The sequence below is a fragment of the Fukomys damarensis genome, unplaced genomic scaffold (genome assembly GCF_012274545.1).
Source record: "Fukomys damarensis isolate Sample0158 unplaced genomic scaffold, DMR_v1.0_HiC HiC_scaffold_38, whole genome shotgun sequence".
Taxonomy (NCBI): Eukaryota; Metazoa; Chordata; class Mammalia; order Rodentia; family Bathyergidae; genus Fukomys; species Fukomys damarensis.
This window is the reverse complement of record NW_022900950.1, coordinates 28,262,632-28,287,809: the sequence shown is the minus strand read 5'-3', so window position 1 is coordinate 28,287,809 and position 25,178 is coordinate 28,262,632. Positions and strand designations below refer to the sequence as shown.

The 25,178-nt window shown below is 38.9% G+C and overlaps 1 protein-coding gene across 2 annotated transcripts in view; it reads left to right on the top strand.

Annotated features, from left to right (window-relative positions):
* The window catches only part of Mipep (mitochondrial intermediate peptidase), a 153,715-nt gene extending 132,922 nt beyond the window's left edge, over positions 1–20,793 (top strand). Inside the window, exon 18 of one of the 2 annotated variants that reach the window (XM_010607467.3) lies at positions 20,546–20,793. In XM_010607467.3, coding sequence (XP_010605769.1) covers positions 20,546–20,643 — 98 coding nt within the window. In that variant the 3' untranslated portion in view covers positions 20,644–20,793. The remainder of the gene's footprint in view (positions 1–20,545) is intronic. The other variant, XM_010607466.3, reaches the window with a different exon arrangement.
* The last annotated feature ends 4,385 nt before the right edge of the window (positions 20,794–25,178 follow it).

The following is a 25,178-nucleotide window of genomic DNA, read 5'->3' as shown; positions in this document are numbered from 1 at the left end:
TTGAACCACCCTTGCATCTCTGGAATAAATCCGACTTGGTCATGATGGATGATCTTCTTAATAATCCTCTGTATTCTGTTTGCTAGTATCTTATTAAGGATTTTTGCATCTATATTCATTAAGGAGATTGGTCTGTAGTTCTCCTTTTTGGTTGTATCTTTCTCTGGTTTGGGAATCAGAGTGATACTTGCTTCCAGGAATGAATTTGGAAGTATAGCTTCTCTTTCAATTTCATTGAAAAGTTTGAAGAGTAATGGTAGTAGTTCTTCTCTAAATGTCTTGTAAAATTCAGCAGTGAATCCATCAGGGCCTGGGCTTTTCTTTGTTGGTAAGTTTTTAATTACATTTTCAATTTCACTGATTGTGATTGGGGTGTTTAAAATGTTTTTATCTTCTTCGTTCAACTTTGGTAATTCATAAGTATCTAGAAATCTGTCCATTTCTTCTGTGTTTTCCATTTTATTAGAGTACAGGTTCTCAAAGTAGGTGTTCATGATCCTCTGGATTTCTTTCGGATCTGTTGTGACTTCGCCTTTTTCATTCCTAATTGCATGGATCTGAGCCTTTTCTTTCCTTTTTTTGATAAGATTAGCTAAGGGTTTGTCAATTTTATTTATTCTTTCAAAAAACCAGCTCTTTGTTTCATTTATTTTTTGTATCGTTTTCTTAATTTCAATTGCATTGATTTCTGCTCGGATCTTTATAATTTCCTCTCTTGTTCGAGCTTTGGGTTTTTCTTGCTCTTGTTTTTCTAGGAGTCTAAGTTTCATCGTTAAGTTGTTTATTTGAGCCCGCTCTGTTTTCCTAGTGTGGGCATTCAATGTTATGAATTTTCCACGTAGAACTGCTTTCATTGTGTCCCAAAGATTCCTGTATGTTGTATTGGCATTCTCATTTATTTGTAAAAACTGTCTAATTTCTTCTTTAATTTCCTCTGTAATCCATTGATTGTTTAGGAGAGTGTTGTTCAGTTTCCATGTGCTTGTGAAGTTTCTATAGTTTCTTGTGCTATTGATGTCTAGTGTGATTGCACTATGATCTGATAATAAACAGGGGATGACTTCAATTTTTTTGCATTTATTTAGACCTCAAAACAGGTCATTCTTAAAAATAAATAAGTAAATAATAGATCATTCTTTTGATTTATAATGCAGTCTGGTAAATCAGTAGAGTTATCTATGAAATTGACATTAAAATAGATAATGCTTTTACTACAATAGGAACTAAGAGATAATCTGTCAGCTTTGGGGCATAATTAAAGCAGGGCCAGCTCTAGATTAATCTTTGGACTTGGGCCAGCTGGAGCCTTTGACCTTGATTGCCTCCTTTTGCCCTCATCCTTCTTCCAGAAACCTGTGTGTGTTGCTTTCTAAGAATATGTACTTTCAGTCCTACCACTCTAGTAGCCTGAGATTGAAACAGTGGTCCAAAGTACTCTCACTGAATGGTGTTGCTTTCATGTCCCTAGGTTAGTCACTAGAAAGTAATCTGATAGAATTTTTTTTTAATGTCTTGTGTTAATTATTGCTAGTGTTAATTCATTTAAGCTTAATGTACATATGTAGAGTATTTACTGCTTACAAGGCACTTAGACACAAAAATAATTAAGAATAGTATATGAGCCCTGCATTGGTACAGATCAGAATGTCTGTACAAATTCTGTGGCAGTTACAAACTGGAGTCCCCTCCAAAAGGTGAATTTCAGAAATGTGGCTACTCTGGGTGAGTACATGAGGCTGTCTCTGGAGAGGTCCTGGGTTTTACCCCCTGCTGAGCTCTGCCAGCTGCCTGTGTGATCTGACTGATGAGGCAGCCCCAGGCAGCGGTGAGCACAGGCTGGGAGGAAGGAAGTAGCACCTACCCTCCCTTCTCCTCCTGCAGTCCCCTTACCTCTGCCTCATGGATAGAGATCAGGCCGCAGAGCCTGAAGCTTGCTTTCACCAGATGCCCTTTCCAGATATTTCTAATCCTAGAGACAGATTGCATTCCATAAATATCAGCCACACCCATCCTGTAAGCGCTACTCAAGTGCACACTGTTTACAATAGGAAGGAAAAGGCCAATCTTTGAGCTAAAAAGATTCATAGATTTGAGAGACAAAGAACCATAGCTAAAATACAAGGTCATTCTTTCAAAGAAACAGATACACAAAAGAGAAAATGTGTGGGCACCATACATAAAAAAAATGTAAATATACCAATGCCCCATGATGAATATATTTATCATGTATAACAAGCATATACTGATAAAATTTTTTTAAAAAAATAACACTATACTCCATAAATATGTACAACTATTATGTGTCAGTTGCAAGTAAAAGATTTAAGTGTTTTTGCTGGGCCAGGGATTTAGCTCAGTGGCACTGTTCCTGCCTCACAAGCACAAGTCGAGTCTGATCCCTGGGACCAAAAAAAAAAAAAAAAAATCAAATTTGCTCTCATAAAAAGATTGGCAATTTTTCAGTGTTGTAATTAAATTGACTCTAACACTAAGAATAAGTAATTCCTGTGATTTATTGGTGTTTAACTCATCATGCAGATAACCGCATGCTACTACACTAGAAATTGCAGAGCACCTTGTGTAACTTTTTCAGTGAAGGGTAAGAGAAGTCACATGGCGTATGTCGGCCTTCACCTGGAGATGAGAGATCCTTTTTTGTGCTAATTTAACACCCAAAGCCTCTGCAATCCTTGGATTTTGTTTTTATTTTTGTCCTATTTGGTCCTCAGTGTTTCAGTGACTACCTTGAAGCAACTTTTTTTTCCTGTCAGTGAGGACGGAGCACAGAGCCTTGTACATGCTAGGCAAGTACACTTCAACTGACCTATCTGCCCAGCATGAGCCATTTTAGTAACTTGGGTGGTAGTTCCTGTTTATTTTTTAAAATGTCTCTTTGCTTTTTAGTTTTGTAATTGAGTGGGATTTTCAAGGAAAAGCTAAGCATTAACGCATGACAGGTTTTGCCTGACTGAGCCAGGATCTGTGCCCCTAAGTATGGAGCCAGGGTAAACAGATACCAGGACGTGTTCAGAGGCCCATGCCTGGCTGGGCGTGCCCACCCCAGAGGGTATCTTGTCCAGGACTGGAGGAAACCCGTCCCACAGATGTATTCAGTATGAAAAGAGGTGATCAAACATGGCTGTTTCTAGTAAAGATGATGACAAGCTTTCTTGTCACTTGTAAACAGACAAATTTTTATTTTATTTTTTTAAACTAAGATCTGTTTTGCCCAGGCTGCTCTTACATTTCTGCGTTCGAATTAACTTCTTGCTCCAACCTTCTGAGTGGCCAGAATTTTCACTGCTCACCTCTCAGTCCTATCAGCTCTATATGATATTACATAGGTATTTTGGGTTTGTTTTGTTTTCTGCTACTGGGTATTGATCCCAGGGCCTTCACACTGAGCTACATACATCCCCAACCCTTTTTATTTTATTTGAAGAGGGGGTTGCACTAAGTTGCTAAATTGCACTGGCTGGGCTCAAACTCGTGATCATTCTGCCTTAGCCTCCTCCCTGAGTGCTGGAATTACAGGCCTTTGCCACCAGTATGGGCTGTGTTACTGTGTTTTAGACACTTCACATTTCAGTACCATGCCTCTGTTGTGCTCTCAGGCAAATAAGAATTTGTTGTAAAGCAACCAGAGAGATGGACAGGTAGGAGAGGCACTGTGTTCCCTTTAGGGACTTGCAAGTAAAGAGTCAAGCATCTCTCACCAAACCCTGGGCATCAGAAGTTCCTGCCTAAGTGATTTCAGATCATTCATCCCCTGTACCCTGCAGCTTAGAACAAGGAGATCCACCCTGCAGGAAAGGCCAGTGTTATAACTGTGTGCTGGATGCACCGAGGGCAGGAACTCGATCATTCTGACCACACTAACTCAGCCGGTGGTGGTACCACCACATCACACAGGTGAAAATGGCTTACTTGACTGGATCACTTCCTGAGAGACTATTTACACACCATCTTCTTGTGTTTGAGTCTTTCGGCTATCACTAGAAGAAACTTTTTCCTTTTGATTCTTATGTAATATTATCAATAATGATATTATATTATATTTTGTATTTAGCATACCTAGGCCTGATTTTCTCTTTTATTTACTAGTTCATCTATACATTAGTGTTTTTCTTATAATCCCTTTTTAATCATAGAATTTGAACATCTCAAATATTTGGATAACATTATTAGCTCTTTTTCTTAACCAGCACCTTAACCAGCAGAGTATGTCAGGTAACATGACTAGTTTCTTACTCTTTCCCTACAGCACAAAGTATATGTTTAGTTTGCTTAGAGTGAGGAAGAAAGCCAACCCCTATTTATATTTCCCTTTCAAGGAGCTTAAACAAATCCAAGCTTTATAAAACTTACTACAATCTTAAGTCACACTCAAAATTATTGAAATCTCAACACTGAATTTATTTTTGTCTTCCTTTTTTATGCACATACATTACACTTTAGGATGGGGCTTTTATTAAAATGCTATAATACGCTCTATATTGATTTTCTGAAAATAAGTAAAACTTTATGGTACATATGAACTTTTCAGACTAATTTCTATTCCCTTATTTCTAGAGTTGAATGGACAGGGGAGAGTTACAGTCCATGGTAGCAATAACAGTAACTACAGCTAGAAGCATTTGTTGAGTGTGTTTGAGGTACCAAGTACTATGCACATTGTATTATTTAAATTCTCTCCACGGGTGCTTAGTAACTTATTTGCCTGAGGTTACCCAGTAGCAAGAGTAGTTCGGTCACTGTGACTCATCTTGTGTGGGCTGGTAATTCCTTCAAGTTCTTTTTCAGGTACTACTGGGAAGCTTTTCTTTCACCAGTATACCACTGTGTTTTTCCCCTTGCTCTTTTATAATTTTGGGCAATTGGATTGCCTTGTCAGAAATTCCCTGATGCTTAAAAAGATATGTGGAGTTCTCAGAGTCAGATATCATGGGAAAAAATCTTCAAGGTGGCATAATAAGCCAGCTAAGCTGAGGAAGTTCCCATTGCCTTATATATAGTAAAATGATTTTACAGCAAAGTAAAACTTGTCACATGTGAACACATGAATGCGTACGTGCAGCACAAGACAGCACATTGGCAGGGACATTTTCTTGCACCGGATAGCAGGAGTAAATAAAAGCACACCATGGAATTAGAATTAGAATTTGGTAGCTCTAGGATTGCGACATAGTTTCAATAATAAGGGTAACCGCCACCCAGAATAAAAGGTAAGCAAATAGAATCCCTAATCTTTGGCTTATTTAGATATTTACCCAGTGTAGTCTCTGAAATCACTGAGAGCTTTTTGGAAGAAATAGAAGAGAGCACCTGCATTCTCAAGGCTGTCCTACCTTTTGTAAATGCACTGATTTTTTTAAAGGGTGTGTGCATGTTTAATGTGTGGGCATGTTTGCCTAAGGAAGACATGGAGCTTCAAAAGGCAAAATGTTTTGTAACCCAGCAATGTAATTGTAAATGGAGTTATTAAGTCTGATGATGAAATTAAAAACAGAATGTGTGCGGGGCTCTTCTTGCTAGCTCAGCTGCTCTCCAGCAGGTCAGAGGCTCCATTTCAGGCCCAGCCCAGTGCTCCTCAGAGATGAAGCCCCTTGTTTGGACAGTGATCCCTATTAACTGAGGCTCAGGGAGCATTAGAGTTCTTTGTTCAAAGGAAGAGAGGAATTTCATTTTGGCCGATAGTCCCATTTCCCCAGGAACTGATGATAGTGGGAATCCACCTTGAGCAAAAGGTATGGGTAACCACAGCCTTGTAGCAGGAGGAAAACTTCAAAGTAGGGAGAGTGAGCCACACGCTTGCCCCAGGCTTGGGAGAAACAGATGTGGAACGAGAATTCTGAACTCATAAAATTCACTGAATGTTTTCCCAAACTACCAAGCCAGCCTTTATAGTCACAATTCTTAATCGGTCTGTGCCATTTGTCACATGTAATTATTTTCAGCATAAAAAAGAGCCATTAGCTGACATTGTATTTTTAGAACTGGTATTGGTATTGTGAACACTCAGACCTCCTTTTCACAAATTCTCAAGTCTGCTTTTTTTACATATCCAAGACACTGCTGGGTTTGGTAGCAGGGCCAGTGGAGCCCAGACAACTGTACATCAGGGGGGAATCCAAGGATGTGTTGTAAAACTTTAGATCTCTTCTTTTCTAAAAAATTGTAATAAAGTATACATGACATATAATTTATTGTTTTAATCATGCTTAAACATACATAAAGCATTCACACTGTCATGTACTCACAAAGTTGCACACCTGTCACCACTGTTTACTTCCAGAACTTTACCCATCACCCCAGTGATCTCTTCTTAGTAAACCTTTTTATACGTGGCGAAGGTAGAAAAATGGATTGATATTAGTTACATCTTTCATATCTGTTTTTTTTAGACAGAGTTATCTAATAAAAAGCAGAAAGGGTAAAATAAACAGTGACTCATGAACTAGATAAATTATAAGTTTTATAATACCTAAGTACTTAATCACAGACTAATATTTTGGAATTAAACTTGTGCAAACATAGTAAGCAACCTCATCCTTCACCCCTTGAACTGGGAAGAAGGTATCTGTAAACCTTCGTGTTGGTTGTTATTATTGACAGTTAGGAGGCAATTTCCTGTGTTATCTTATTTAATCCTTACAACAATCTTGCAAAGTAGGCGATTTATGCCAACTTCATGAACTTCAAATGTTATATGAAACCCTTAACATTTTACTTTTTCTGAGACTGCTTCTAACAGGAGGCTTAGGAATGTCAGGTGAGTGGTCTGGGGTCTCTTAACTAGTTGTTTAACCTACAGTAATCACTTACCAAACATTTGCTTTACCCATCAGAATATTGTGCCTTCTTTAGACACATCTAAAATTGTATTTAGAAAAGGAAGGATATATTTTCCTCTCTGTTCCTCCTTTATATCTCTTCAAAGAAAAACTTTGATATAGTAAAAAAGGAGAATCAGGCCAACATTTTAAGTTTAAACAACATTGTGTGTTGCCAGAATTTGTGGCAGCCTTAAATTCAAGCCTGCATGGTACCCCAAAGTTGGTAGAGAACTGCAGTGTGGGTGCTCTGCTGATTGTCATAGCTGCAGTCACCCAGGAAATTTCCTTTCTGGAGCCCAAGGCTCTTGTTTCACCAGACCCAAAATAAGTGATAGCTATAGGCCTTAAATATACACCTAGCTGTCGGAACTTAATACATTAAAGCAAGTACAGTGATACAGTTGAAATATAAGAGGGTAATTATCTTCTAGCTTTGATTTTGATGAACTGATGAGCTATTGGTCCTGGCTGCCTTGGCCACTGAATATTGTCCACTCCTGATCAGCATCACAACGTCACTCACCTGGCCCTCAAGTATAGAGTACCAGATTGCATTCCTCCTGGATACTTGCACCCAGGCCATGAACTCCCCTTGCACCTGCGAGACCACAAACAGAAGGACATTTTCTCCCCTGCCTCTGCAAGGCAAGAGCCAGTCCCAGTAGGACCCATGACTGAGTGACACTGTCCTGCTCTGTATCTTCCTGGATTAGAGCCTGCATACCACCCTTGACCCCCTGGCCGGACTGTGTGGCAGTGAGACACACTCTTCCTCCCCGTGGCCGCGAACGCTCCCCACTTTAGCAGGGAACATTGGGAGGAGAACTCGGGCATTAAAGCTTGGTGCACTGGTACTTGGAAAATTTTATTTTTAGTAATTGAAGGAGGAGAATTTGAGTCTCAAGGGAACTGAGGAATAGGTGGGTCCCTGACCATTGTGGGGTTCATGAGGCTCAGCCCTGATGGAAGAGAGTCCCAGATCTGCAGGAGGTCAGTGCCTCTCTGTGATGCTCATCTATCTGTCCTCTTAAGAAGGACATGCTGGAGACCCAATTTGAGCAGAATCCCTGACCCCTTCAGACCACCAGTCCCTGTACTTGTCACTGCCTTTGCCTTAGGTTCCCTCTGACTCAGATCTGGTTCCAGTTCTCAAGCTCAAGAAAGAAGTTCTTGAGAGTTTTTCTAAGGCTTCCTCATAAAAGAGGCAATAAAGCACAAACTACTGTTGCTCAAGATGTTTCTCCCAATCAAAATATAGCCTGCTTTTTTATTTTTCAAGTAAATATATTGCTCTGGGCTTCCAACGTTGTCTATCTGAGAGGCTTCTATCAGGTCCAGAGTCACAGCCCACACCACCCCCTGACTCTTACCAGGGCCCTTAAAGCCACCTCCCTCTCAACTACAGATTTTTAGGCTGTTTTCAGGCAGATTCACTTGACCATTTATCTGAGTTCTTTTCCAGCTAGCTCTCCCTCTTGGGCCCCGGCCATTGTAACTTTGAACAGCGTCCCAAACAAATTCTAGCTTTGCTCAATACTATTGTGTTTTCTTTTTCAATTGAGAAACCAATGTCTATGAAATAGAAAATCATGTATCTTTCTTTTTCAAGTTACAGTTGTCAGCTGAGAACAAGTCTGTCTGACTACTGAATCAATTTCCTCTAGTCCTCCAGAACAGCATGCCCACCCATGAGCATGTGCAGAATAACATAGGTCCTCAACCACTCCCAGTTCTGATTCATTATGTCTAGGGCTGGCCGGGATCGATACTTTACGTTCCTGAGCTAGTGGTTATTGCTCAGTGGTACAGCAAGTTGTAGAGTATGTAGGGGGCCCTGGGGGAAAAAAGAATTTACTTTTATAACAAGTTCCTAAGTGTTACCAGTGACATAGGTCTCTATTTTTAGACTCACTTGATCATAACTTCTTTAAGATGGGTCATCAGTAATTTTTATATAGAACTTAAAAAAAAAACGATATGTGATCTTATTTATTTATGGGTTTTTTTGTCAGTCTAATTCATATTAAGCACTCAGATATAGGTAGAGAAAATGAAGGAACGAGTGGGAAAACCCCTTACAAAAGTTGTATTCATAATTACTTCATTGATCCTTGTCTTACGCTAAACTTTGCTCAGACTCAACCACAGATTTATTTTATTGGACACACTTGGTTAGTGTTAAGCAATATATGAAATAGATTCTACTTCTCTTTAAATGCTTAAAATGATTCTAATGTTTTTTAATTGCCCTGGTAATCCATGTTCTCAAAAACTTAAAGAATACACACATCATTTCACCCGAGGCATTTAGAAAGGGAGCCAGAACAAGATTCTGTCTTTGTAGTGTTGGTTTGGAGGCACAACCTACCAACCAGATGCTCCCAGTCACGTTTGCAAATAGTTTTTAGTTGTGTATCCAGAAGGACATTCAAGGGGTTAAAGAGTTCAGGCCATGTGCATATTGATTTTTAAATGTGTCTGGTTAGATTATATACTTACTGTATATTACAAAATAATAGAGCATGCACTTGCAGCTTGGAACACATATTAAACTCATCTTGGAACTGCTAGCATTTTTTCTTGTTGAAGCATAAAAATATGCATAGATAGTAGCTCCTTAAACATATAAGGACTTCTGTTTCCCAGGGGTTGCCACAGATACTTGGAGGCCATTCAGTGAACATTCCTAAGCTCAGAATTCATAGGCACTTTTTCTCCCAATATCACACCAATACAAAAAGCCAGCTGCAGCTAGGCATTGAAGCCATGCCCTGATGGGAAGAGGCGTTGGGTCACAGTGTGACTGTCATTCCTGGTCTCCTGAGTGTCGTAGTCCCATGGATCTGGAAAAGCCATTGTCACCCTTACCAGCCAGTTAGTTGTGTGGTTGTGACTGCTCTTGAAGTGTACTCCATGGAACAGGAAAATTGCCCACAAGTCAGTGGGCATTTTGGTTCTGTCCTAAAGGCAGTAAGGATCAGGGAATAAATTGGATTCATGGGCTCATGGATGGCATCCAGAAGCAGTGAAACTTGTCCGGATTTTTGCATACATATAAATTTGGTCACCACTAGGATACTGATATTTAAATATGGGCCATACAGAATGTATGTTATGGGCAAAATTTCAGGGCAGGAGGAATATGTCATAGTGCCTTAAGAGTATGGGCTCTGGAATCACATGGTCAGGATTAAAAATTAAACAAAGCAAAACCAAAAAAAACACCCCAAGTCAGAATTGTATGATGTCTCTTTCTGTTTTCTTGTCAGGTTGGTCCTCAAAGGTACACTGTGAGGAGCAGATGGCTTAGCACTCTTAGTAACTTACCTCACACTAGTGCTTTAAGTCACCGTTTTCATGGTTGGTGGTGAGAGTGGCTGTCCCTACAGGGAGCCCCTTCTGCACTGACCAGCTGTTTGGGTCATCACCGCCCACCCCGTGTCATCTCTGTCTCCACTCAGTTTCCACCTCTGTATCAGCAGTGTGCACAGCGCAGTTTGGAAGCCCTTACTGCTCTGTGAGTCAGGCCTGAAACCCATTTGGTAGCATCGTGTACTGTAGTCAGCCTGCAGTACACTCCTTTTGTACCATTCGCCTTTCAGGTAAAATGAGAAGAGAAATAAAATCTTTATTCTTTAACTGCTCATAATATATTCTCCATCACTCTAGAACCAGTAGAACAAGCAAACTTTGTTTCCTTTTTACCAATTTGTGTTATATGTGCCCTGATGCAAGTTTGTCTTTCTTCTATTGCTGTTGACCCTCACTCTTTTTAGTTGTAAAATTATTGCTTGTGTGTTGGAATCCTTTTAACAAAAATCTGCCTGTTTCCCCTAATTTAGGTGATTTCCCTAGTGAAATACGTTTGTCAGCTCCACCTGGTTGTGTAGTTAATAACTCCAACCCAGTTCCCAGGGGCTCCAGAGAAAGAACAAACTTTGTCCTCTCCCTTTTAAAATTGAGACATCTTTGTCAGCTTTCTTTTTAAAATCAAAGTATTCTTAGAATTTTTTAACTATATACATTCCTTTTTTAATAATTGAATTTATTGGTACATTTTAGGGATACAGTACAGTTACATTCATTGTTGGGATCTTGTACCTCTACATGACAGGTCTTGGTTCTCATTTTTTCCCCTTGTCCCTGCCCTCCCTTGACCCCTCCTCCCCTCCCCATTTACAACCACTTTAATTCCATCTTTTCATTTTCTCACATTTTTTCTTTTCCCTTATTACCCTTCCACTACCCATCGCACCTTCCCTACACCTTTAGCCCCTTGCTTCCCATTTCACAATGTCAGTTATCTCATTAGGATCTTATGTACTATTACAGTTTATTCACACCTGAGAAACTATTTGGTATTTACACACGTGTGACTTATTTCACTTAGGAGTATATCCTCAATATATATCCATTTTCCTATGAATGAATCTAATTTCTCATTCTTTATGGCTGAGTAATATTCCATTTTATAGAAAAACCATATCTTCTTTATCCAGTTTCCAACTGATGGGCAAATGGGCTGTTTCCAAGTATTAGCTATTACAAACTGTGCCGCTATAAACATGGGTGCACATATATCACTGTGATATGATTCTTTTAGTTCTTTTGGAAATATACCCAGCAGAGGGATGGCTGGGTCAAATGGGACCTCTAGTCCCAGCTCTTTGAGGTATCTCCATATTGATTTCCATAGTGGTTGTACCAGTCTGCACTTCCACCAACAATGGAGAAGGGTTCCTTTCTCCCCACAACCCCGCTAACATTTGTTATTGTTTGATTTCTAGATTGCAGCCATTCTTTGTGGGGTGAGGTGGAATCTCAGTGTTGTTTTCATCTGTATCTCTCGAATGACCAGTGATATGGAACATTTTTTCATATATTTACTTGCTGCTTTTACTTCTTTTTGTCTGAGAAATGTCTGTTCATTTCAGATGTCCATTTTTGAATTGGGTCTTTATATTTGGGGGGGCTGATTGTTTTGAGTTCTTTAAATATTCTAGATAATAGTCCTTTGTCTGAGGAGCAGCTAGTAAAAATTTTGTCCCACATTGTAGGTTGTCTCTTAGTTCTGTTGATGGTTTCTTTTGCAGTGCAGAAGCTTTTTCATAAGATGAGATCCCAGTTGTTGATTCTTTCTGCTAGTTCCTGTGCTACTGAGGATTTGTTCATGAAGTCTTTTCCTATGCCAATGTCTTCCAGAGTTTTGCCTAACTTATCTTCCAGTAAGTTTAGTGTTTCTGTTTTAATATTTAGATCTTTCATCCACTTGGATTTTAATTTAGTGCATGATGAGAGATAAGGGTCCAGTTTTAATCTGTGGCAGGCTGAAATCCAGTTTTTCCAACACCATTTATTGAAAAGGCTATCTTTCCTCCACTGAAGATGGTCAGCTCCTTTGTCAAAGATGAGGTAGCTGAGTACATCTGGATTTGTTTTTGTGTCTTCCAGTCTGTTCCACTGATCCTCAGGTCTGTTTCTTTGCCACTGCCATGCTGTTTTTATCACAGGGGCTTTGTAGTATAGTTTTAAATTGGGAATTGTTAAACCTGCTGCCATGTGTCTGTTGCCTAGGATGGCTCTTGCTATTCTAGGTCTCTTATGGTTCCAAATGAATTTTTTGATTCTTTTTTCTAGTTCTGTTAAATATAGTGTTGGAATTTCAATTGGCATTGCATTGAATCTGCATAGCAGTTTTGGTAGTATGGCCATTTTCACTATGTTGATTCTTCCTATCCAGGAGCAGAGGATATCTTTCCATTTTTTTACGTCCTCTTCGATTTCTTTTTTCAGAGTGCTGTAGTTTTCAGTGTAGAGGTCTCTTGCTTCTTTTGTTAGATTGATTCCTAGATACTTCATTTTTTTGGATGCTATTGTAAAAGGAATTGTTTCCCTAATTTCTCTCTCAGTGAGTCTGTTATTTGTGTACAAGAAGGCTATTGATATTTGGATGTTGACCTTGTATCCAGCTACTGTGCTGAAAGTGTCAATTAAGTCTAGAAGTCTTTTGGTAGAGTTTTTGGGGTCTTCAATGTAGAGTATCATATCATCAGCAAATAATGACAGTTTAACTTCTTCCTTTCCTATCTTTATTGCTTTGATTTCTTTCTCTTGTTTAATTCCTATGGCTAATGTTTCCAGAACTATATCAAAGAGGAGTGGTGATAATGGGCATCCTTGTCTTGTTCCTGATTTTAATATGAAAGTTTTCAGTTTTTGGCCATTTAATATGATGTTGGCTGTTGGTTTTTCATAGATAGCCTTTATTAAGTTGAGATACAGACCATGTATTCCAATTTTTGCAGGGTTTTTACCATGAATGGGTGTTGAATTTTGTCAAATGCTTTTTCTGCATCTATTGAGAGGATCATATGGTTTTTGTCCTTGACTCTGTTAATATAGTGTATTACATTTATTGACTTATGTATGTTGAACCATCCTTGCATCCCTAGAATAAATCCAACTTGATCAGGATGTATGATCTTCTTGATGATCCTCTGTATTCTGTTTGCTAGTATCTTTTTAAGGATTTTTGCATCTATATTCATTAAGGAGATTGGCCTGTAGTTCTCTTTTTTTAGTTGCGTCTTTCCCTGGTTTGGGAATCAAAGTGATACTTGCTTCCAGGAATGAATTTGGAAGTATAGCTTCCCTTTCAATTTCATTGAAAAGTTTGAAGAGTAAAGGCAGTAGTTCTTCTCTAAATGTCTTATAAAATTCAGCAGTGAATCCATCAGGGCCTGGGCTTTTCTTTGTTGGTAAATTTTTAATTACATTTTCAATTTCACTGACTGTAATTGGGGTATTTAAAATGTTTTTATCTTCTTTGTTCAACTTTGGTAATTCCTAAATATCTAGAAATCTGTGCATTTGTTCTGTGTTTTCTAATTTATCAGAGTACAGATTCTCAAAGTAGGTATTAATGATCCTCTGGATTTCTGTTGGATCTGTTGTGATTTCACCTTTTTCATTCCTGATTGTATTGATCTGAGCCTTTTCTTTCCCTTTTTTGATACGATTAGCTAAGGGTTTATCAATTTTATTTATTCTTTCAAAAAACCAACTTTTTGTTTCATTTATTTTTTTGTATCATTTTCTTAGTTTCCATTGCATTCATTTCTGCTCTAATCTTTATAATTTCCTCTCTTGTTCCAGCTTTGGGATTTTCTTGCTCTTGTTTTTCTAGGAGTCTAAGATTCATCATTAGGTTGTTTATTTGAGCTCTCTCTGTTTTCCTAGTGTGTGCATTCAGTGCTATGAATTTTCCACGTAGAGCTGCTTTCATTGTGTCCCATAGATTCCTGTATGTTGTATTGGCATTTTCATTTATTTGTTAAAACTGTCTAATTTCTTCTTTAATTTCCTCTGTAATCCATTGATTGTTCAGGAGAGTGTTGTTCAATTTCCATGTGTTTGTCAAGTTCCTACTGTTTCTTGAGCTATTGATCTCCAGTTTGATTGCACTATGATCTGATAATATACAGGGAATAACTTCGATTTTTTGCATTTATTCAGACCTGTTCTGTGAGCTAGTATGTGGTCTATCTTGGAGAATGACCCATGTGTAGCTGAAAAGAATGTATATTCTGATTTTGTGGGGTGGAATACTCTGTAGACATCTATTAAATCCATGTGTTCCAAAGCTTGGTTCAGTTCTACTATTTCATTGTTGATTTTCTGACTAGATGATCTGTCTATTTGTGATAGTGGGGTATTTAAATCCCTCACTACAATTGTATTAGTGCTTATTTGGTTTTTCATGTTACTTAGTATTTGTTTTATATATTTGGGGGCATTAACATTTGGTGCATATATGTTTATGATTGTCATCTCTTCCTCTTGAATTGTTCCCTTTACAAGAATGTAGTGACCTTCTTTGTCTCTCTTAATGAGTTTTCATTTGAAATTTGCTTTGTCTGAGAATAAGATTGCTACCCCTGTTTTTTTCTGGGCTCCTGTCACATGGAGAATTGTTTTCCATCCTTTCACTTTCAGTCTATGGGCTTTTTTTGCACTAGGTGTGTTTCTTGTATACAATATATTGTTGGATTTTGCTTCTTAATCCATTCTGCCAGTCTATTTCTCTTGATTGGTGAATTGAGGCCATTGACATTGATGGTCATAACTGATATGTTCTGACTTATTATTGTCATGTTATTGTCCTTTGGTTGACTCTTTTTACTTTTTCCCCCCCTCTCCTTTTAGTTTCTTGTCTTGCCTTTTTGATTTGGTCTGTTGGGCCTCATGTTATTGTGACCTTCATCATCCTTTTCTAGGATATTGTTTAGAATTCTTTGTAGTGCTGGTTTTGTGTTCATGAAGTTTCTCAGGTGTTCTTTGTCATGGAAGTATCTTATTTCCCCATCCATTTTGAAAGAGAGTTTTGCAGGATACATCAGTCTAGGTTGGAGGTTGTTTTCTTTTAGGACTTGAAATACCTCACTCCAGGCTCTCCTTGACCTAAGGATTTGTGTTGAAAAGTCTGCTGTGATTCTGATGGGCTTTCCTTTGTGTGTGATTTGTTTCTTTTCTCTTACTGCTTGTAGTATTTTGTTCTTCTGTTGGGTTTCTGGGATCTTGATTATTATATGTCTAGGTGTAGATTTTTTTTATCGTGGCTAGTTGGTGTCCTATATGCCTTGCTTATCTGAATGTCAAATTCTTCCCCTCTGTTTGGGATGTTTTGTGTCATTAATTCTGTGGACAGCTTTTTAAAGTCATTTGTATTTTCTCCTGCTACTTCACGGATTCCTATCAGTCTTATGTTATTCTTCTTTGCATCATCTAGAAGTTGTTGGATCAATTTCTCATGATCCCTTACTGCTTTTAAGAGACCTCTCTTTTCACAGTCACTGACTGCAATCCTATCTTCTATATCTGAAATTCTGTCTTCGCAATCTTTTATTCTGTTGCGTACACTTTCAATTGAGTGTTTAATCTCCTGGGTATCTGTTTGAATCTGTTTTATGGATTCCATTTCTTTCCTCTGTTGGGCATTCATTGTTTCCATTTCTTTCTTATGCTGGGCCTTCATGGCTTCTATCGTATTCCTGAGCTCATCTGTTTTTTTGTCAGTTTCTGCTCTAGAGTCTCGAATCATGACTTCCATTTTGCTCACTATCTCTATGGTTATCTGGGAGATTATTTCTATTTTGAATTTTTCTAGAGCCTGATTGATCTGTTTTGTTACTACCTGTGCTATGGGTTCAGGGTGTCCTGCTGGTTCACTATCAGACTTGTCATCCTCATTTGCCCTACTGTTGCCATTGGTGAACTGGGAAGTCTGTCTTTGTGTCTTGCTTAAGTGTTTTCTCATTTTTATTTTTGTTGTTGGGTTGTCTTTGGTTTAATTTCTGGATTATTACTTAAATCTTCCTGATATAGTTGCACTTTGGCTTTTGAGACTCTAATGACTCATAGACATTCTCATTTTCATAATAACTCACTAAATCAATCACATTTCTTTATCCCAATTGATACATTCAGCAGCGCAATAGGATAAAGCACAACTTGCAAATTGACCATTTGTGGTAGTCATTAATCTATCACCTTTAAACGATGTGAATTAAATTAAAATCAATAAGCAGCCCAAAATATGTTTGCAGTGAATACGCTTTTCACTATAGCATCTTTACCATTTAGGATGGGAGCCTAGACAGAGTTAGGACGAGAGGAGTAGATAAATATAAGAATTGGAGAAAGGTTCAAGTGAAGCCAGAGGACATAAAGTGACCATACAATCTTTACGAAACTATTAAATTCAAAAGGGATAGACAATAGACAGAGTGCAAGAATAAGGACAAGAATATATCCCCTTAAAAGTAAGAGGGGCTTGTTTTCCCTTGAAACTACTGACCCATGAGTGAGGTAAAATGACAGAAGAAAAAAACATAAAGAAAATGATAAAAGGAGAAGTCTGAGTTAGGGCAGGAGCAGGAATAGAAAGGGAGATGAGGGATAATATGGTGGAGCAAGAGACTGAGTTGGAGAAGGAGGACAGAATAAAGAAAGAAATTGAAGGGTGGAATGAGGAAAAGAGAGAAAGAAAAATAATAATTTAAAGGGTCTCTTTCAGACTATGTCTCTGCTGTCATAATATACCATGTGCACAGCCATGTGCAGAACCAAGTCCCCTGATCTCAGCTAGCCAATGGCAGGTCCACACGACTCAGACCTCAAGCCACAAGGCCTAAATTGAGTTTCCCAACCTGCAGGATTGAACTCCACACAGTTCTATTACAGGTTTCCCTCACCCTTTCTTTAAAGAAGTTCAAAGTTGGGAGCTCATAAAAATACCCTTCATAACCACCTATGCCTCTGCAGAGTGGGTCCCAGGATTGGCCCAATCAGGAGGTCTGAGAGCGTGGGGGAGGGGGTGTTTCAAGGGCGTCTTCCTGGCTGTGGCTGGTGTCAGAGCAGGCAGGAGATGGCTCAGACCCACGTGGTCCAAGCAGGCGACCGGAGAGATCTCAGCTATATACATTCTTGAAAGCCAACTTCAGTTTTTCTTATTTTTGGAATCGACTATAACATTGGTTTTTTTCTTTTAATTCTCTGTGCAGGAATTAGTTCATGCTGATACCTGCAAAACATTTAAATCTAATTCTAATGAAGATACTGTAACAATGTACCCAGAGAATTTTTGCCCCAGTAACTGTTATTCTTGATTCCTTCGGGTCTTGATTTCCTCTATCTTCATCTTTAACATTCATGGTACACACAAAATTACCAAACCACTTAGCTCTCACCATATTTTATGAAAAAAGACCATGAGTGTATGTATTTTTCTTTTGTTGCCACAGCCGCCATTCTGTAGACCCAGGAATGGTTTCAGATGGAAAGTTGGAGCAGAATGTGTGTTAGTGAGGTCTGCCTGCCAAGAAGGAGAAACCAAGGTCATATTTATGTTGGCAGTCGGTTGGACTGAAATGAACCACTTCAAAGGCAGGATGGCTAGACTTGTACCTGAAGTGGTTGGCTCTGAATAAATGGCTTTGCCTTCCCACAGTTCAAGTCATTTAATTATAAACGACCAGTCATATAATTATAGAAATGGTTCATGTATTAAAAGAAAATGGTGTAACAGGTTAGCACACTTGATTGAAAGACATTTTGAAACATTTTCCCTAGAAATGAACTCTGCCTCAAGAAATATGGTACATTACTTCTCAAACCCTGATTTGTAATCAGAATGGATCTACTTCCATAATAGAAGTTACAGTGTGAGGTGTGTCACCTCAGTGATCATCAGATTCCCAGTGTTCCCTTGTCAATGACATACTTGGACAGGAAGAGAGTGCTTCCCTCACCCATGGGAATTATTCTACTCTAAGAAAATTGCATTTTGAACTTCACTTTTACTAATAAAGCAACAGCAATGAAATTCTCTTCCAGAAACTGTCCCTTCTCAGCTGTTTCCTAAGAGGAGGCTATTAGAATGTGAACTTGAATGAGGAGGAGAATATTTTGATCTCACTTGAAATTATCATTTGTTGAAAATTTCCATTCAACACAGTTGAATGAATAGTATGGAAAATACTCATATCTTGCCAACTGTATAAAATAAAAATTCATTACAATTAACAGTTTGAAGCATTTACCTAGTTCCATGCCTCTCTCATGTACCCATTAATCCATCATGTCAAAGTATTTCAAGTAAGTTGTAGACACAAGTACATTTTACCACTAGAGACTTCTACACACACAGTGTTACTATTTACTTTTCATGTAAAATTTTTAGACTATGAAATCCATAAATCCTCAAGGATCCATTTAATGAATTTGATATAGAGAGATACCATCACAACTCAGATCACTGTCCAGATACACAACATTACCATCCCACTAGAAAGTTCCTTGTGCCCTTTCTCATTGAGTTCTAAAGTCTGTTTCTGAAGGCAACCACCATTCTGATTTTTTTTCACCATAGAATAGTGTGGCCCATTTAAGAACCATATATAAATGAAATCAAATAATATCTTCCTTTGCATAAGACATCTTCCATGCAGTGTGAGGTCCTTGAGATCCAATCCATTTGAGGTAATTCATTTGAGATTCACCCATGTTGCACATCTCAGTAGTTTGTCCCTTGAAGGCCTATGTTGTTTCCAATGTGGGCTTGTACAGGCCTTTTTCTGTTGACATATACTTTTATTTCTCTTTGGTTACAAACATGTGAGTGAAATTGCTTGGTCATAAGGAGGTATATGTTTAGTTGTGTAAGAAACTGCTAGACCTTTTCCAAAGTGGGTTGTATCATTTTACCCTTTAACTACACATGTATGACTGCTCACATTGCCTGCAGCCTTGTTAGTTTTTTTTAAATTTTAGACATTCTGGTGTGTTTGTGGTTGCATCTCCATTGTGACTTCATATTCATTTCATAATGATTAAGCATGTTGAGTGTCTTCTCCATTCCCACTGGCTGTGTTTATTTCAGTATCTTCTTTTGTGAAATGTCACATCTCTTGTCCACTTGTAATTTTTAAAAATCTTTTTATGATGGGTTGATATTCTTTATGTATTTTGGATACCAGTCCTATCTAAGATGATCTGAGATAATATCTTTTCTTGGTATTTTCTCTCACTCTTTTGCTTGTTCATTCTTTTAATGGTTTCTTTTAAAGAGTAGACATTTATATTTTGATAAAAAGCTAACATCATTTGGGAGGGAAGTTTAGCTTTTACAGTTAGATGTGTAACTATCTTAAATTAGTCTTTAAATATGGTGTGAAGTGTGATTATAGTTAGGTTTTTTTACTCCATATGGACATTCAGGTCTACACAGTTTGCTTTTGTGGTTTGTCCTTCACACTCATTTTCTGACCTTATCCTTTACATACCACAAATATCCAGTGTTTGTTCATTGAATTGCACCAAAGATTCAGAGGATAATAGAAGATTCTGGCAGTCTTCTAATGTCTTGGTTTTGGAAATAGCTTTACAGGACCCATCCCCCATGTTCAGTGCCAGTGTGTAAGAGCTGTTTAACCCTGAGTGTTACCTGCTAAGAGTGTAAGTTGAAACAACAAGCTTGATTGCTGGGATCTTTATCTTTGGCTTCTTTGGATTGATGAATAAATATCAATTCAGCTTTTTACTGAATTCTTAATATATGGTGCCTCATTCCTTCTACTTGTTTTATTTTTATAGCAAATTTGCATACTAGATTAAGGAATCTCAGTAACAAAGCTTTTACATTATTCCTTAATCTAGTTAAAAAGCTGCAAAGAAAGGAGTTCTCTAAGACAGGGAAATCTGGAAGAAAGCCAGGAACTTGATTCTCATGTAAGATTTCTACATGAAAGAATTAACAAGTATATAGAGATAGTAAAACTCATTAAGTAACTAAACTTACTAAATTCTGCATCATTCCAGTCAAAGATAACTAAAACTGTTCCATTTTCTAATATAATTCCAAGTGAATGGTAATATCTGCAGTACCAAAAATTTTTGGAACTATATTTGGGCTCAAATCTCTAAGCTTAAGTATTGATAAGAGAGCAAAAATACTTTCAGATTGTGGATAGCTTCAGAGTTCTCATCCTGCCCTTGACCTTACGAAATGTCCTCATAGTCAGGTTGTGACTATGAACAGAAAACTGCTCACCCCAGAAAGCCAGAGTGTTCACCAGTGTACAGATTTGCCCTGGGTCCTGTCCCCATCATGTCCTGGAACACGTGGCTCACCTTTCTTCCAATTGTTGCAGGTATGCTGCAGAAGTGTCCTTCTATTGATGACTTTGTGGATGCCCTTGTTTCTGACTTGGATCTGGACTTTGAAACTTTCTTCATGGATTCTCAATAATGGAAACACCTTGTATCTTTTAATCTAGCTCATACAGATATTAACTGTTGGAAATGCTATAGTTGTGCAAACTTGTTTCTGATTTCGTTATGCACTTGTGTAATAAGTTCTGGCAAACCTCAAACTGATGGAACTTGGAATAAATAATTTGTTTGAATTATACTGACTTTCTGCCTGCTTGGCGACTTTCTGAACATATGGAAATGTACTTGGTGAACTAGTAAACTCCACATAGAGATGCTACAAGTGTAGGGTATGGACATCTTCTTAAAATGACCAAGCTCCCCCAAACGGTTCCCCTTTCTGTTGATTTTTAATTGCTTAACTTAGAAACTTAGCTAAAAACAAGATCATTTTAATTTAGGACACAATTTGAAGCAATCTTCATAAAGATCACACATAGAGTTCTTTTAAGAATAATTACCATTTCTTGCTGGGTTTGGTGGTACTCACCTATAATCTCAGTACTGTAGTTAGGAGGCTGAAACAGGAGGATCACTGTGAGTTCCAGGCCAGCCTGAGTTATATAGTGGGTTCAAAGCCAGCCTGAACTATACAGCGAGACCTTGTCTCACAAAGCCAATGCGGGGAAAAATGACTACTATTTCTTAAGACCACTTTACAGTGCTCTAAAAGTACCCATTGTCAGTTCAGAAATCAAGGACGGTTTCCAAAGAATTTTTAATTATTTGTTTTGGTTTTTTCTGAGTATTTAGGCACTATATACAGATGGAGTCAGAACAAAAAGAACTTGAAGTTGTTTATGCTTTTCTAGCATGATCTCAAGGATACTATTAATGAGCCGTGCCAAGGTCAGGCAACAGATCCAGAAGGAAATGAATTCAAAATTCAAACCTTGTCCAGAGCCTTAACTCCTAATGCTGCTGAACACTGTATTACTGCATAGGTGTTAATATCAGGAAAGAAGTCATTTAATGGGATTTTCCCACCATAAAAGTCAAATTAATTATAGCTTTTCAGTCTAGCAGCCTCTTCCTGCTTTTCATTAAATGATCAGTGATAGAACAGAAAGATTAAAAAGTCTTCCAAACTAAGACACACATCCAACCCTAGGTATAGAATATGAACAATTTCTACAAGCTGGTAAACAGATGGGACCAAAGGGACAGCTATCATCAGGGAGCCACCTGATTGGGTTCCCCTGGATGCAGGGCAGTCCGGTTCTCCTGCCCTCGTTGGACAGGAAAGCAGATCAGAACAGCTGGTGCACCCGAGACAGGGCCTCTGAGCTCACCACAGGGCTGTGGTCGGGCCTCTTCCCACTTTCCTCTTGCAGTTTCGCTCCACGTGAAGACCAGCAGACCACTCACGGAAATGCTCGGCAGGCTACGGGTCAGGAAGAAGAAGGCAGGGGTTGGGTGCTGCTGGCAATAGGAAGAGCCCCAACCCAGTGCCTGGGGAGGGATCGAACTGCTCTCACGTCCCCACGGCCCCTTCTCAGTGTTTGGAGGAGAGATGTCAACCCAACAGATTTGCACTTACAGCGCTCTCCATTCTGGGAGACGGACTTGGAGGAGCCCAGCTGCAGGTCAGTCTGGAAAGACGCTTCACCTGACTCCCAGGTGCCTCAACAGTGACAAACCCTGTATCTTTATCAACCCATTTGCACTTGAGAAAGCGAAGAGGGAAATCTGTGTGGGGCCTGCGTGCAAACATTCTTCAGAAAGAGCACCGGGAAGCATCATGGGAAGGCAAGGAAAGTTGCAACTTTGAAAATTATTTTCCGGAGGAATTACAGCACATTGTAAAAGCCTGCAGGAGTTCAGGAGAATTGAGAAAACCTGGTGCTTACGAAACTGATAACCATAAAAAAGGAGCAGCAAAAATAAAAAGACAAAAGATGCTAAAGGTTTAGGAGATAGGTAGAATAAGAAAGAAATGCAGAGAAATAGCACAGTGCTTTAACCATTATCAGAAGCAGAAGAGATCAGAGTTGTCAGGGATGAGTGTGAGACAGGTGAAAGGAGTGAAGGTTAAAGGCAGTGATGGTGAGACCGCAACGTGGAGAGGGGAAAGGAGCAAGGGAAGGAAGGGAGAGATGAATTCTGGATTCCACACCAAAAAGTGAAGAGAAACTCTTACCTAGACACATTTACTCTTTTTGTGAGTTAAGAGATAATTAAAGCATAACCCAGCATATCCCAGTTTCAGAGCAGTCCTCAGGAACTGTTAGTGGCAATCCACAAACTCAAAGGCCCTGTCGTTAAATGTTTGAAAGCTCACTGCGGGCGTTTGCAAACCTTTGGTCCGAAAACATAATTTAGCATCTCAGGCGTGACCCAAGACTTCCTAAACATATTTCATTAGGGGACCCACCCCTCTTTTTAAAAAGAGTACCTACTGATATTTTTCAGAATACTGGGAAATAACTGCTAGAAGCATTCAGCTGCATATAACAGGCTTACTATAAGAAACAAAAATTCCAGGCATCCCAGAATGCAATTGGCTATTACTGTTAACACCCTGAAAAAAGTTTTGCGAGGTAAAGGCTGAGGTGCAAAATGACGTGCTCAGATAATAAGCAGGCCGCAGGAAGCAATGTTAGCTTTATACTGTTCTTTAGAACTTGCTAAGAGAATAAGTGATTTTGACCAAAAGCCAAAGAACAAGAAATCCCTGGAACTTCTAAGAATGTGAAGGGGTCACTGCTTTGCCACAGCAACAGCTGGATAAGTCATAATAGCAAATTATTTTATTAGGAATGTTTTCCCTTCTCGTGGGAATAACCCGTAAGTACACAACATCCTTCCTCTATTATGGTTTACCAGCAGATTACAAAAATCTAAAGCTCTTACTACTGAGTAAACTCTAAAAATAATCTAGAAAAGAACTGGAAGAAAATATAATATTAATGTAGTCATTCATTTTGGGATTTTGGCCTTTTATTTTTCTCCTGACTTTCTCTATTTTCACTTTTTTAAATGTGCGCAATATGTTAATTTCAAAGATAATTTAAAATGTACAGTTTTATTAATCACAACAACTGGATGTGAAGCATTTTCCCAATTCTGAAAAACTGCTTGATAATGTAAGCCAATTCAGAAAACATATCTGAGTCAGTCATTCAGCAATTTTTAGAGTAAAAAACTGTATACATATCCAAAATTTAGCCTGCTTTGGTCAAAGAAGTTGACATAAAATGTTGCTTACAGTAGTGCTTAGCATTTAAGAGTTTCCCATCTGTGAGATCACTGTCAGCCCTGTGTTATGGGGGAGGCAGGTGGGCATGGCGACTGATCCAGTGTCAGAAAACCAGTCACTGGCAGAGGCGTGACCTCGTCCGCTGCCCTTTCCACTTCTCACGTCTTGAGGAGCTCGTGCTTTCTTCTGCAGGCTCCTAGGTGCACATTTGGACATGTGCAGACTGTCAGACAGCCACATGAGCATCACAGGCCGCACAGAAGTTTCCCTGCTCAAGGCAGCTGGTGCCCATGGACAGGTAGAAAGTACAGTAAAATGTGATGTTATGTCAAACATCAGAGCAGGAGAGACAAGGACTGTAGTCAGTGCAGGGCTGGGATGACAGGGTGAAGACAAGCAGAGCCCTCTTGGAATATTCATCATTGAACTCGGTTTAGGCAGGATGGTGTTGAGGTGTGGTTAGGTAAATATGTCAGCCACAGCTTATCAAAATGATGCCTCAGACCTGATTTAGGAAAAATGTGTGGAAATGGGAACTAGGCACAAGGTCGTAGTTACCAAAGACGAATCTTCAGGTTGATGTTGCTTAGTTTGCACCATCTAGAAATTGTGAGCAGTCCTCCAGGTCTGTATCTCATCTACAAAATTACTTTGAAGGACCCTGCCTGATCCCTTGCTGAAATGTATGTGTCTTAGGCCACAGCACTCCCTTTACATCCCCTGCCTTCAGCTATTTTGTCCTCGGATAATCTGAGTGGGGGGAGTCACATTAAGTGTCACCATTAAGACTGACACTTAGGAGACACCATACAAAAGTAATCTCTCACCCGGTATGCTGGTACCCATCTGTAGTCCCAGGTACTAAGAAGCTGAGGTGGGAGGATCGCTGGACCCCATGGGTTCAGGATCAGCCTAAGCAACATAGACCCATCTCAAGAAGAAAAAAAGATTATTGAACACACATAATTATGAAACAATTGTATGATGTAAAATATGTGTGGTGTACTGCCACTCCTGCAAGAGTACCAGTTAGGGATGCTTCCAAGAGGAACTAGACTTTTTTCTTCTTCCATCTATCCGTCTATCTTCTTTCCTTCTTTCATTTCTTTCTTTTTCTTTCTTTTCTCTCTCTTTTTTCTTTTTTCTTTTCCTTTTCTTTATCTTTCTCTCTTTCTTGTACTGGGATTGAACCCAGGGCCTTCACACTGACCTACATCTCCAGCCATTCTATTTTTTTTTAAGATAGGGTCTTGGTGAGTTACCCAGGCTGGGCTCAAACCTTTGATCATCCTGCTCAGCCTCCCAGAGTGCTGAGATTACAGATGTACACATGGCTCAAGCAGAATTAGTCTTAAGCAAAACCTTGGAATAAA